The sequence below is a fragment of the Mytilinidion resinicola genome, assembly GCF_010093595.1.
Source record: "Mytilinidion resinicola strain CBS 304.34 unplaced genomic scaffold BDZ99scaffold_15, whole genome shotgun sequence".
Classification (NCBI taxonomy): Eukaryota; Fungi; Ascomycota; class Dothideomycetes; order Mytilinidiales; family Mytilinidiaceae; genus Mytilinidion; species Mytilinidion resinicola.
The window spans coordinates 605,550-618,617 of NW_022985451.1; the positions used below are offsets into that span (position 1 = coordinate 605,550).

General features: G+C 51.0%; 5 protein-coding genes across 5 annotated transcripts; 4 read left to right on the top strand and 1 right to left on the bottom strand.

Moving 5' to 3' along the window:
• The first annotated feature begins 388 nt into the window (after positions 1 to 388).
• Positions 389 to 2,759, top strand: BDZ99DRAFT_86153 (uncharacterized protein). Its single transcript, XM_033728975.1, has 6 exons — positions 389 to 646; positions 702 to 794; positions 885 to 1,254; positions 1,344 to 1,734; positions 1,785 to 1,980; positions 2,030 to 2,759. The coding sequence occupies exons 1-6, from the start codon at positions 493 to 495 to the stop codon at positions 2,566 to 2,568; spliced, it is 1,743 nt and encodes a 580-aa protein (XP_033573789.1). The 5' UTR covers positions 389 to 492; the 3' UTR covers positions 2,569 to 2,759.
• A 793-nt stretch (positions 2,760 to 3,552) lies between these two features.
• On the top strand, positions 3,553 to 8,158 carry BDZ99DRAFT_393323 (vacuolar protein sorting/targeting protein 10; the record flags this gene model as incomplete). Its single annotated transcript, XM_033715839.1, has 4 exons — positions 3,553 to 4,017; positions 4,083 to 4,273; positions 4,348 to 7,500; positions 7,555 to 8,158. The coding sequence occupies 4 exons, from the start codon at positions 3,553 to 3,555 to the stop codon at positions 8,156 to 8,158; spliced, it is 4,413 nt and encodes a 1,470-aa protein (XP_033573790.1).
• A 772-nt stretch (positions 8,159 to 8,930) lies between these two features.
• On the bottom strand, positions 8,931 to 10,542 carry BDZ99DRAFT_422054 (uncharacterized protein; the record flags this gene model as incomplete). Its single annotated transcript, XM_033716970.1, has 7 exons — positions 8,931 to 9,382; positions 9,435 to 9,517; positions 9,569 to 9,951; positions 9,998 to 10,089; positions 10,148 to 10,184; positions 10,239 to 10,275; positions 10,436 to 10,542. 7 exons carry the CDS (start codon positions 10,540 to 10,542, stop codon positions 9,213 to 9,215), a joined length of 909 nt encoding a protein of 302 aa, XP_033573791.1. The 3' UTR covers positions 8,931 to 9,212.
• Positions 10,543 to 10,980: 438 nt separating this feature from the next.
• Positions 10,981 to 11,735, top strand: BDZ99DRAFT_393965 (uncharacterized protein; the record flags this gene model as incomplete). Its single annotated transcript, XM_033715865.1, has 4 exons — positions 10,981 to 11,221; positions 11,279 to 11,401; positions 11,462 to 11,580; positions 11,637 to 11,735. 4 exons carry the CDS (start codon positions 10,981 to 10,983, stop codon positions 11,733 to 11,735), a joined length of 582 nt encoding a protein of 193 aa, XP_033573792.1.
• Positions 11,646 to 12,444, top strand: BDZ99DRAFT_465603 (uncharacterized protein). The gene has a single exon (XM_033720582.1). The coding sequence runs from the start codon at positions 11,906 to 11,908 to the stop codon at positions 12,083 to 12,085; it is 180 nt and encodes a 59-aa protein (XP_033573793.1). The 5' UTR covers positions 11,646 to 11,905; the 3' UTR covers positions 12,086 to 12,444.
• Positions 12,445 to 13,068: the final 624 nt, after the last annotated feature.

Consider the following 13,068-nt stretch of genomic DNA (forward strand, 5'->3'; position numbering starts at 1 on the left):
CCGCAAACCTTGGAGCCAAACAATGAGAGGCATCTTTCAGGAGCGGTCAATGCTGCGCGCTAGCCGGATCCATCACAACAACACGAAACTGCCGGCCGTCGCACTCCCCGCACTCTACAAGAATCTGCAATCCTGGGAGGCGGCTTAGATACTGTCTGTGAGCCTCCTGCGACTTTCGCGAGACTTTCGCGACCGTTGTTGAGCAAGAGTTGACCGATCTGCAGGCGGTTTGGGCTGGGCTGCGCACACGTGACGAGACCCCAACTCAGGGTTTCGCTCGGCATAGATTTGAACAGCTTCCTCCACCAAACTAACTCTCCCACACCACCTCCCCGAATCCATCAACACCATCCACTACCATCGACGCCATCGTCAACACCATCATTTGCACCCCGCTCCCGTGCTGCTGCACACTCTCACCTCTGTTTTCGCGACCCGGAGCCAACGCTACGCGTCATTCTGCCCGTGCTACCCCAGGCGCGACTCCACACAATGGCAGACACCTCCACTCCAACCGCACCAACAGAGGCGCTCGCGGTGAACGCGGAGCCGACGCGTCCAACTAAGCCCTCGACCACCTCTGCTCCTACGGAAGCTGTGGCCGCGGAAGGTGGCGACGTCACCAAGTCCGACCAGCCCGCTGCTGGTAAGTGAGGCTCTACCGACCACGATGAATTCTTCACTAACAAACCTCCTTCTAGCAGGAGACAAACCCGCACCTATCGCGAGCGCGCCTACCACTTCTGAGGAGCTCACTGCTACCGCTACAACCATCGAGAACGCAGATGACAATGGTGAGCATATACTGGAACAAAGAGCAGTGATGGGCTGCTTCTCGTTTGGAGAAGAGACACGTCATTCGGATGCTGACATTGGCTTCACAGGCTCTGAAGCCCCGGCTGTGGCTGCCGCCTCCAATGGCACGCCTGCTTCTGCCAAGAAGAGTGGCCCTAGAAGGAAGTCTGGCGCAGGCGTTGCTGAACACAGCAAAAAGAAGGCTCTTAGTCGCAAGAAGTCTACGGTAACACTGCGCCTTGACGTGGAACCTGGTCAATACTGGTTCGTCGCTATGCGAGGCTTTCCTCCTTGGCCGGTCATCGTGTGCGACGAGGAGATGCTCCCTGAGAGCCTTCTCAGCAAGCGTCCTGTAAGCGCGAAGCGATTGGACGGCACGTATCGTGAAGATTTCCAAGAAGGTGCAAAGAATGCCAAAGATAGGCGGTATCCCATCATGTTCATGGGAACCAACGAATTGTAAGTCCCCCCGCCGCATCTGTTATGGCATCCCCTACCTGGCCTAGTGCTCTCTGATTTTGCGTTAAGCTAACGAACTTGATGTACAGCTCGTGGCAAGTCAACACAGACCTTCAACCTATCGATATGGACGACCTCAAGAAAGAAGTGGAGGACAACAATCAGGGCAAGAAGACCAAGGCTTTGTGGGAGGCTTACCAGGTCGCCGCAGAAGAGCACGATCTGGCCTGGTTCAAGCATATGCTGGCTGAACACGAAAAGGCTACCCTAGCAGAATCCGCGGCATTCGAGGAACAAGCAGAGAAGGCTGCGACCACCAAGAAGGAGAAGAAGGAAAAGGGTGGACGACGCAAGAGCGCTCCTGTTGTCGACGAAGATGTCGAGATGGAGGACGGAGCAGAGGGAGAAGCAGCTCCAAAAAAGGCAAAGGCCACTAAGAAGCGCAAGAAGGATGCGGAGAGTGACGCAGAGGGCGAGAAGGTAACATTCGCTCCAGAATCTGTCTTTGTCGTTTCTAATGTTGTTTCCAGCCGGCCAAAACACCAAAAACCAAATTGAAGCTCACCAATAAGACTCCCAAAGACGAATCAGCTGCGAAGCCCAAGAAAACCCCCAAGCCAAAGAAGGCCAAGGCAAAGGCTGAGAGTGAAGATGAGGACGATTCTGCGAAGGCGGAAGAGAAGCCAATGACGGAGGCAGAACGCAAGGAGAAGCGTGAGAAGGGCGGTTCGTATTTGACATTCTGCTTGAAATAAGACTGCGCTAACTGTATTAGTACTTTATCTTCGACACCGACTCCAGAAGGGTTTCCTGACTCGCGATCAGACCCCTAAGGAAGAAGAGATGGCCACCATGTCTGACTACTTTAAGCAGCTTGAGAACTATACCGACCTTGAGGGCGAGATCATCAAGAACACCAAGATTCACAAAGTACTGAAGGCTATCATCAAGCTAAATTCAATCCCAAAGGAAGAGGAGTTCAAGTTCAAGTCGCGTTCGGCGGATCTTCTCACTGGATGGACTTCAGCACTATCCTCTGACATGGAAACTCCAGTGGTTGCTCCCGCAGTTCCCGTGCCAGGCACGACGAATGGGGTCAATGGAGAGAAAGCCGAATCGAAGCCCGAGGAGCCGGTCGCCCCTGAACCCCCTGCAGCAGCAACAGCACCAGCTGAGACACCTGCCGAAGCTGAATCCACCAAGAAAGCCGATGTTGATGGCGATGTGTCGATGGCGGACGCCAAAGATCAAGTGCCTGCAGAAGAACCTACGGCTTCTACTGACGCGGTCGCCGAGCCAACCGCGGCTGCTTGAGGAGTGGTCTAGGAGGTAGATCTATTACATCTCGCGAGCAGGCCAACAAGTCTCGTCCAGCGCTTAGAGAAGAGGCATCTGGTACTAGGAACCAACCTTCACTGCCTTGCACTTCAGCTTTTTTTGGCTTCTACGTGGGAGTAGCGCGCGGGAATCTGGCTAGTTTAGGTTGCCGGGAATTTCTGGCACTACTGCTTTCAGCGACTTTCACTTTTTGGGAAGAAAATCCCTAATGAGTAGGTGAGTGGTCTGTCTTTTCTTTCTGACCGGCTACAAGCAAAACTGTACATATGCTTGATTTTGGCTTGATTGGGTGGGACACGGCGGGAGGAGGCTCTTCTTATCGGATGGGAAATGGTGGGCGGAAGCGGTAGCGGAAGCGATGAGGCGATGGTCTTTCATTACTTTAGGGTCTAGCGTATCAACCAAGCTGCCTACAATGATGCTGGCCCCGAATGTCTCTGCAGTGAGGCGAGAATCGAGATTGAAAGCTCTGAGCTCAGCTCGTATGTCGCGAAACCGTAGTCTCAACTTGGACAAATTACGCACGACGTAATTCCCAGTTTACTAATGCTATGAAGTCGCTATTTCCAGTCTACTAATCAGTTCATATATGGTAGTGAAATAGCACTTTTTGAAACTGTCGTCACATGCCGCGGAGACATGCGGTCGCAGTTGATACTGTGAAACATCCCTGGAACACATGTCAACTCTCGTGCTGTAGGACAGAGTCTACTCTTTAGGCGAGAAGCTGCTTCTAGGACGGATATAGGTCCTGTTGGATAAATGAAAATATGTAGGATTGCGTAAATTTAGCACTTCGTGAGAGGCCGCTGCATTCGGTATATCACCGCCGGGGCGGTGCGATCCTTGGCGCGGCTCTCTCATAGGTGCCTGCTTTCACGCGCCGCCTCAGCCTCTTGCGACAGCTGTCCACATCATCGATCTGTTGCTCCTCCATCCTCCTCTCTCCACTTATGCATCATGCGATTCCTTAAGGGCATACTGTTGCCCGCCCTATTGGTGGCGATCGGACCGGCGTCCGCAAAGGACAAGAAGGGCCCCGAACTGGAGACCAAGGCCTTCGAAACTCGAACCCAGAACCTATTCTACTTTGACGACTCGGAGATTGTGCTGGTCACGGAGCCGCTGAAGGGGACGATATGGCGATCAGAGGATGCTGGGAAGGAGTGGAACCCGGTAAAGGACATTCCGGAGAACAAGGCTCTAGGTGTTCTGAAGAACCCTTTTGATAATCAGGTGGCGATTGCGTTTGGCGGCGACACGACACACTGGATTACCTACGACCAGGGCGAATCATGGACGTCTTTTGATACAGATGGGGTTGTAGCGCTGGGAGGCTCCCCCGTGAGCTTTCACGCAAAGGATAGCAAGAAGATCCTTTTCCACGGAGGTGATGAATGCTCGGATTTCTTATGTCTTGGGAAGGTGAGCCTTACTTCTCAGCTTCACGATGTTCTATTCATGCATCATTGCTGATACCTATGAATTAGACTTGGTACACCGAAGATGGCTTCAAAACCACCAAGCTCCTCCGCGGCGATCGAAAGATGTGCATATGGGCCAAGAGTACCGATCGCTTCCTAGCAAACGACGAGGGCAAGTATGACGACCGTGTTCTATGTATAGTCAAGGGCAAATACTCGAGGCTAGTAAAGGATTACAAGATGGTCATCTCTGATAAGTGAGTGGAACACGAGAGCATTCATGCTCGCGGACAACCCTGCAAGCCTACATGGACAATGCTGATTAGAATAGCTTCTTCGACGATGAAGAGGAACCGGTCATGTCGGCTGGGCGCACCGTGTCTGGAATATCCAATATGGCCGCTGTCAAGGGTTACATTGTTGCAGCTGCTAAGGCGCCGGGAAGCGACGAACTTGCACTCTATGTCACGGACGATACAATTGTATGGCACCGAGCGGAATTCGGGGACCACAAGGTTGAAGAGGACGCATACACAATCCTCGAGTCTACGAATTACAGCGTTCAGGTCGATGTCATGACCAATAGGTGGACCAACGTCGGGGCTCTATTTACCAGCAACTCTAATGGTACTTACTTCACCAAGAACATCGCCCACACGAACCGCGACCGTGAAGGATACGTCGATTTCGAGAAAATTTCCAATATCCAGGGCATAGTCTTGGTCAACGTGGTCAAGAATTGGGAAGAGGTAGAGAAATCCTGGGCCCAAAAGAAGATCATTTCTCAGATCAGTTTCGACGACGGCAGAACCTTTGAGAACCTCAAAGTCGACGACAAGGATCTACATCTGCATTCGGTCACCAATCTGCGAAACAGTGGAAGAGTGTTCTCGAGCCCGGCGCCAGGAATCATCATGGGCGTTGGCAATACTGGGGAATACTTGAAGCCGTACATAGAGGGGGACCTTTATGTGTCGGATGACGCTGGACTTACCTGGCAATTGGCCCTTAAGGAGGCGCATAAGTATGAATTTGGCGATGCTGGATCCGTTCTCGTTGCTGTCTTTGACGAAGGCGAAACCGACAAGATTTATTACTCACTCAAACACGGTCGACCGGACACCTGGGAGAAATTCGATATGGGATTCAAGTTCAAGGCTTACGAGCTGACCACGATACCGGACTCAACGAGCTTGCAATTTATTCTCACTGGGATAAGGCGCGGGAAGGCCAACGATGCTGAGCACTTCATTTCCTCATTGGATTTCTCAGCGCTCCACGAAGGAAAGTGCAAGAAAAAAGACTTTATCAATTGGAATGCGCGCGTGGATGACGACGGAAAGCCGATCTGCGTCATGGGCCAAGAACAAAGTTTCCGTCGACGGAAATGGGATGCCGATTGCTTTGTGGACGAAGAGTTCAAGGACCCAGTACCCGTCTTCAAAAAATGCGAGTGCACGGAGAAAGACTTCGAGTGTGACTTTAACTTCGTTCCTGAATGGGACGGCGACAAGAAGAAATGTGTCCCCTCAGGCGCTTTGACCGCTCCGGAAGGAGAGTGCGAAGGGGACCAAAATACCTATACAGGTAGCTCCGGCTGGCGTTTGATACCGGGGAACATGTGCGAAGGCGGTTTGAAGAAAGACAAGCCCGAGGAGCGGCAGTGCTCCGACACCAAGGCTCCGCCATCAAGCGGCGACATAACGCAAACCATAACCGAGTTCAAGGGCCAAGGCTTCCGCGAGCATTTCTACTTGGAGCGAGGGGACTTTGCTCATGGAACAGACGAGACCATCATTACGCTGACGAGCGAACGGGAAGCATGGATCACGCATGACCATGGTAAGAGCTGGAAGAAGGCAGTCGATGATGATATTGTGGCTATCTACCCGCATCAGTACAACAACGACTATGTGTATCTAATCACACCCACTAAAAAGGTATACTATTCCGAAGACAGAGGGCAAGACAAGGTCATGAAACATTTCGACGCGCCCACTGCACCGAATACGCAGATGCTGCAGATTATGGGCTTCCATCCAGAGCCAAACCACGCAGACTGGCTTATCTGGATTGGTGCCGAGGACTGCAAAGCTGGGCAAGACGGATGCCACTCTACTGCGTCCGTATCCACGAAGAACGGTCTTGAGTGGAAGGCGTTGACCACTTTTGTCAAGAAGTGCCAGTTCATGTGGCGGGAAGATGGCCGACAGGTCAACGAGAAACTCGTCTTCTGTGAGCAGTACGCCAAGGAGAACCCAGACGAACCGTTGCAACTCGTAGCCAGCGAGGACTGGTTCGAGCATAAGGACGTTCGATTCAACGATGTTGTCGAGTTCGCGACAATGTCTGAGTTCATCATCGTGGCGTCGAAGACGGAAGACCGCAAGTCGTTGAAGCTAGATGCTAGTCTCGATGGGAAGGTGTTCGCTGATGCGAAGTTCCCTCCGAAGTTCAACGTCGACCATCAACAAGCGTACACCGTCTTGGATAGCTCTACGCACTCGATATTCCTCCATGTCACTGTCAATCCAGCGAGGGAGCAGGAATATGGCACGATCATTAAGAGCAACAGCAACGGCACTTCGTATGTTCTTAGCATTAACGATGTCAACCGAAACACTGATGGCTACGTTGATTTTGAGAAGATGCAAGGGATCGAAGGAGTTGCAGTTGTCAACATTGTTGCTAACCGCAAGGCCGTGGATGGTGGTGCGAAGAAGCAGAAGAAAACCAAGATCACCCACAATGACGGCGCCGACTGGGCTTTCCTCACTCCCCCCGAGAAGGACTCAGATGGCAAGAAGTACGACTGCTCCGGCGATCTCAGCAAATGCTCCCTTCATCTACATGGATATACAGAGCGAGGTGACCCACGGGAAACGTTCTCTTCACCGACCGCTGTCGGATTGATGATGGGTGTAGGTAACGTGGGTGAAACTTTAAGTCTGTATGATGAGGGCAGTACTTTCCTGACACGCGACGCCGGGATCACCTGGAAAGAAATCAAGAAGGGCCCCTATATGTTCGAATTTGGCGACCAAGGCTCTGTGATCGTCATTGTTCGAAAGAATGAAGACACTGATCATGTCTACTACTCGATTGATGAGGGTAAGACAGCCTTTCAACTGCACAAGTTCAGTGATCACGCAGTAAGGATCGATTCTATCACGACGGTTCCCAGCGACACATCACTCAATTTTTTGCTATGGGGCAAGGACAAGGGTCAACCGATTACGATTAACCTCGACTTTTCTGGCAAATTCAAGAGGCAGTGCGACCTGGACGAAAAGAACCCTGAAGCTGGTGATTACACTATCTGGATCCCGGGACACCCTTCACAGGAGGACGATTGTTTGTTTGGTCATGTGGCGGAGTACCACAGGAAGAAGGACACCTCCACGGAGTGCTACAACGGGAGGAAGATCGATCATTTGCACAATATTGCCAGGAACTGCACCTGCACCAGGAGGGACTTTGAGTGGTAAGTAACCTTATATATGGGACATGTGAACTTCGAAAGCTGACTTAAATTTAGTGACTACAATTATGAGCGCCAACCCAGTGGCGAATGCACACTCATCCAGGGTCTTTCCGTGCCCGACCCCATCCAGGCGTGCAAAGACAATCCCAAGCTGAAGGAATACTGGGCCATAACAGGCTACCGCCGGATTCCTCTATCCACCTGTAAAGACGGCAAAGAAATGGACCACACCAGTCAAGTACTCCCTTGTCCTGGCTGGGAAGACGAGTACGAGAAGAAGCATGGCATCTCCGGCTTCGGCCTCTTCTTGGCTATCGTCCTCCCCATCCTCGCGGCGTCGGGCGTCGGCTACTGGGTCTGGTCCAACTGGGACGGCAAATTCGGCCGCATCAGGCTGGGCGAATCGGGCCCCAGCTTCGACAGCAACAGTCCCTGGATCAGCTGGCCTGTGGCCACCATCTCAGCGCTCGTAGCCGTGGTGGTCGCAATCCCAATGGTGGTCGGATCGGCGTGGCGCGCGGTGTCGAGCAGGATGGGCGGGGGTTACGGAGGCAGGACATTCACGTCACGAAGCTCTTTTGCGCGCGGTGGAGATTACGCGGTTGTGGACCCGGATGAGGGCGAGCTGCTGGGTGAGGATAGCGACGAGGAAGTGTGAGCTTAAGTCAGGGGAAGATTATAGAAGGATGTGTTTATGGGAGCGCGCTCGGACTGGGGTTTTGCATTGCGTATTGCCTACTGCCTAACTTGTACTGTACCGTACCTTGGAAATTGTACATTTTTCTTACTATCCCTATCTGTGTATGAAGGGTGCTCGGAGATTGGAGTTTCTTGAAATAGGGATGGGGAGTTTGTGTTGATAGGGCGCGGAAGAGAATGTACTGTACAATGCGGGCACGGTATATGATCCGATGGTGATATGATGGTGCGTGGTGAGGTAACAGGTTACACTGCGGAGTCTGGGGGTGGATAGAGCTTGGTTGTCTAGATAGACTGAGCTTGATAAAATATTGTAGTAGATAAATGAGTTGTTGTACGCATACTCTTACGATCCATGAAGAGAGCGACTAGGTCGACTTGATGGCAGATCCTCGAGACCGCCTAGCTTCGCATTACCGCTAGTCTACTCTCATCCATAAAGAAGCACGATTAAGTACCCTGCACTGTGCATTTATTCTCTTTGGGTGCTGAACATAGCCATGGTCGAATACAACGAGCTTCGCTGAGCACGAGCAAGGATTCCGGAGTTCTAGGTGCTGTGTGGAGAGGATGGTGGGATCTAACGTCAAGAGTACAAATTGCATTAGCGTGTGCGTACGCATATCTGACTTTGCAGATAGAGCGGTACGTTGACACGAGTATGTGGACACGACATAGCTGTTGACATACCCTGAGAAACAATAAGAACGAAGGTGATTTTTGAGCGAAACCTTTCTGAGAATAGGTACTACCTAGGTAAGTTGAGATAAAATAGGATCTTTTGGATCATCTTTCTTTGTTGCTAAGCTGGCTGGATTTCACGTAGAGTAACATTCTTGCGGCCGTTATGCCACTTCATACTTGCGCTGCATATAAACGCCTTCTCCAGAAGGCCTCGCCGGCTCCACCTGCGGAATAACTGATTTTAAATTTATGTCCTGGCTTGATATCGCCTTGTTCATAAGTTGAATATCATTATTGAAACGACCTTCACTTTTTTAACCAAGTCGCTCCTAGCTACTATTATCAGAGCGTCTAATGTGCAAGGAACGAAGCAATGACCAGGCATACGAGGACGTGTATGTTTTCTGGTGGAGGAGAGGCCGGAGAAGCGGGAGGTTCGCGCCGACCACAGCGAGAGAGCTCTCGATCATAGTCCATGCAAATACAGGAGTGGTAAAGTCTACGCCCATCGTCAGCTACTTTAGATATCGCAGGAGTGAAGTCGTGCGTACATGTGATGTCGTTGATGTTCGCGAAGATGCCGTGACCAATATTGACAAAGGTTACGAAGCGTGTAATTCCTGCGCCACACACACTGCTAGCTGTTAGAAACATCCACCAAGTGATTGCCCAAGGGAATACTAACACTGTTCCAAGCAAAAGAATACCTGCTACGGCAATTCGATTCTTCAAAGGCATTTGAAGTTGGTATATGATGGGGAGGGGCGAGGCCAATATCATGAGGTCCGTGAGAAACCCACTGATTGACACAGCGTAGTAGAACGGTAGTGTGTCTACACATTCAACTCTCGAATATTCGAAAGTCGTCCAAAGAGTGCGGGGATTTTTACATTGGAACAGGGTTGTGAAGAAGAACGATACCGCCCAGGCCACGACAATGACCATTAGGACCGTATTCACATTCAAGAATCGTTCGTAGACGAAGAAAATTCGGCGGTAGAAACATAAAACAGAGGCCTTGCTAAATCCCAAGGAAGCTAAGGGGAGAAGTTGAAGAGTATAGTTGGCCTACCGTTGTTAGCAACATCGTCCCACGACTGGTACAAGGCCTCACCTTCTCATAGTTCGCTAGGTGTTTTGTGTATACCGGCCCATGAGGACCCATTTCGTTTGTATAATGTTGCGCCATCTCTCCAATCCGTGTCCCTAAAGTGAATAAGTCGCGTCAGACACTGCATGTACAGCAGACCGTATCGTCACCTACCAACGATCATTGTTATAGCCATGCCGACTACGCATAGCTACGAGGTTATCAGCTTGCTGCGTATCTAGGTGGGTCCTTTGGTCTCACTCACCACTGCTGGAATGATCAAGGCATCGTCCGGGCCGAACCTGGCTCTAGATGTACTCAGGTTGCCACTACTAGCGTGTCAGTGGCGTTACATCCTTCCATATCCGTAACAAGGGGGAACAGGGGAGTACCCCCCCCCTTTCATAGGCTATATATACGGGCCTTATGCCTCTTCAAATCAACACAGAACTGCTTCTTCACGACCTGAGAGATGTCGTCCGAGCCCAAAATCTCAAAGCGACAGAGACGATTGCGAGGAGCAGAAACGTCACCGCAAGAGCGATGAAATTGGCGACGTTCCACGCCATTATGCTGCTGATTGTACCCAACTGTTGCTCTTTGGAGGCAAGAAGACCGATATCGCAACTGTCAGATTGTCGCGATCGAACTCGCATTCGAGAAGGTGGGTAGGCGCCTCATATCAGTCAATAGTTTCATTTGGAATAGGGCTCAGGGTCGCTGACAATGGCGTGCAGTGTACCCGGAGTCCAACATATTGCTGCTGAAGGAGGGTGGATCGGTGTCCGTTGTTAAGCCAAGTGTGGTCTATACCAGGCTACACATCGTCCTCCCCAATAGCTTACGCCTGGAAACTCCGCAGTGATATTACCCCGCTGCATTACTACATGGATACACGGAATTGTGCTAGCAGCTGTGCCTCGCTCATAGTGTAGCGGTGCGTACGAATCGTCGCTGCCTTAGCGAACGTCACTGAAATCCGTCTGAACACCACCACAAATCGAACGATGATTTTGTACGAGGAGGATGAAGATTGCGATGCCTCGTCTGTTTGCACTTTATCCGACAATGAAAGCAAGCCCTTCCGGGTGAAGGCAGTCCGATTCAACCACAACAAGAGTTCAAGACTCGTAACTATTTTTGCAGCAATAGGGTACCTCATCTTTGGGGCTCTTTACATCAGCCTCTGGGTCCGCTTCAAAAGATTAGAGTCTAAGGTGCGCACCTTGGAACCCGAACTCTTCCCTTGTAAGCCATCCGGTGCTTTCACCTCTGTAATGGCGCACGTTCTAACCATACTGAAAGCTCTTACGAGATCTCCTGCATTTCGTAGAGACAGTCGTACGTTTCCCCTAACTGTGGCTAGGACACCATTTACAGGTATCCCAGGCCCAGAGCTCGATCAGGCGTGGCATGATCTTTTGAAAGGTTCGCATGTGTGGCATGAGCATTTTGGAATCAGTATGTTGCTCATACAAATTATGACAGACACTACCATACGGGTCGCAAAAGAAGATCTAGACTATTATAATGTCACTTCTTTGCCCTTGGCGGACGGCTCAGGCTTCGCATCTGAGATCTTTATGACTCACGAACTCCATTGTCTAGTGAGTAAACCTCACAATTGGAACTGAAGTATGGGTGAAATAACCGTGTACAACAGAAGAAGGTCCGGCAATGGATATACAAGGAATCGTATTTCGAACACGTGCAAGGACTTGCTCGAAATGAGCTCGAGAGACACGTTCGTATGTTATCATGATCCTTCCCACATTCTCACCCCCTGGCTGACAGTCTCATACTCGGGTTGTAACAGCTACAACCTAGGATCAACAACTCATACGGTTCACGGTCACCTACGTACAGGCACTCCCCCCCTTTCTCTCTCCTTAATTCTCGTTCTTCTTCATTGGTTAGTGGCAGCCAGTTAGAATGCTCCTACGCACATCTGTACACGCGTCTCAGCTGGACAAGGTTCATCTGTTGTTTGCCACTATTGCCACAGTTGCCACCGTTGCTGCCGTTGTAACCGGTGCCACCTGCAATCCCTGTTCTATTCAACTATATAGCCACTCGTTAGCACCTCAATACAACTCATGCTTTCCTCACTGATCCTTTGCCCTTCCTACGCCAGCTGCCAGTTATAAGCCAGGCCTAACGCTACAATCCATCGTTGTATTCTCCTCCTACATCACCTGGCTAGTGTCACGGTCTCGGGCGGCAGGATTGCCCTAGCTAGCTCGGGCAGGTAGGTAGAAGTAATAACTGAATTCACTACGTGTTCTATAATGCACGGCAGGCAGGCGGGTTGAATAACAAGACGTAGCTCAAGGAGCTACAAGGAGGCAGGGCGGCGGTCGGCAGGTATACTCCTGCCAAGGCTCGCATAGGCCCTTGCAACAAGGCCTCTCGCCGGGTCCTAACATCACGTGTTACGCTGTGCAGCAAGCTTCACCGTTCAAGCCGTGACAGCTAGGAAGTCACGTGTCTCGCTACGTTGCCCCTATCAGCTGCTGCACGCACTATTTGCTGCAACACGCATCCACACAGGCATCATCAGTATATTAGTTACCGTTCCTTCAAACCTGACTAGTATGGATTCATCAAACATCAAGCTGCTATCTACAACAAAAGTCATCCTGGCATCAGGACCAGACTGGAAATTGTGGATAGCAGCTTAATACTGGTCCTGATGCCAGGATGACTTTTGTTGTAGATAGCAGCTTGATGTTTGATGAATCCATACTAGTTAAGTTCGAAAGAACGGTAACTAATATACTGATGATGCCTGTGTGGATGCGTGTTGCAGCAAATAGTGCGTGCAGCAGCTGATAGGGGCAACGTAGCGAGACACGTGACTTCCTAGCCAGGTGATGTAGGAGGAGAATACAACGATGGATTGTAGCGTTAGGCCTGGCTTATAACTGGCAGCTGGCGTAGGAAGGGCAAAGGATCAGTGAGGAAAGCATGAGTTGTATTGAGGTGCTAACGAGTGGCTATATAGTGAAGAGAGACCAGGGGTTGCAGGCAGCAACGGTGGCAGACAACAGGTGAACCTTGTCCAGCTGAGACGCGTAGGCAGGCGTGCGTAGGAG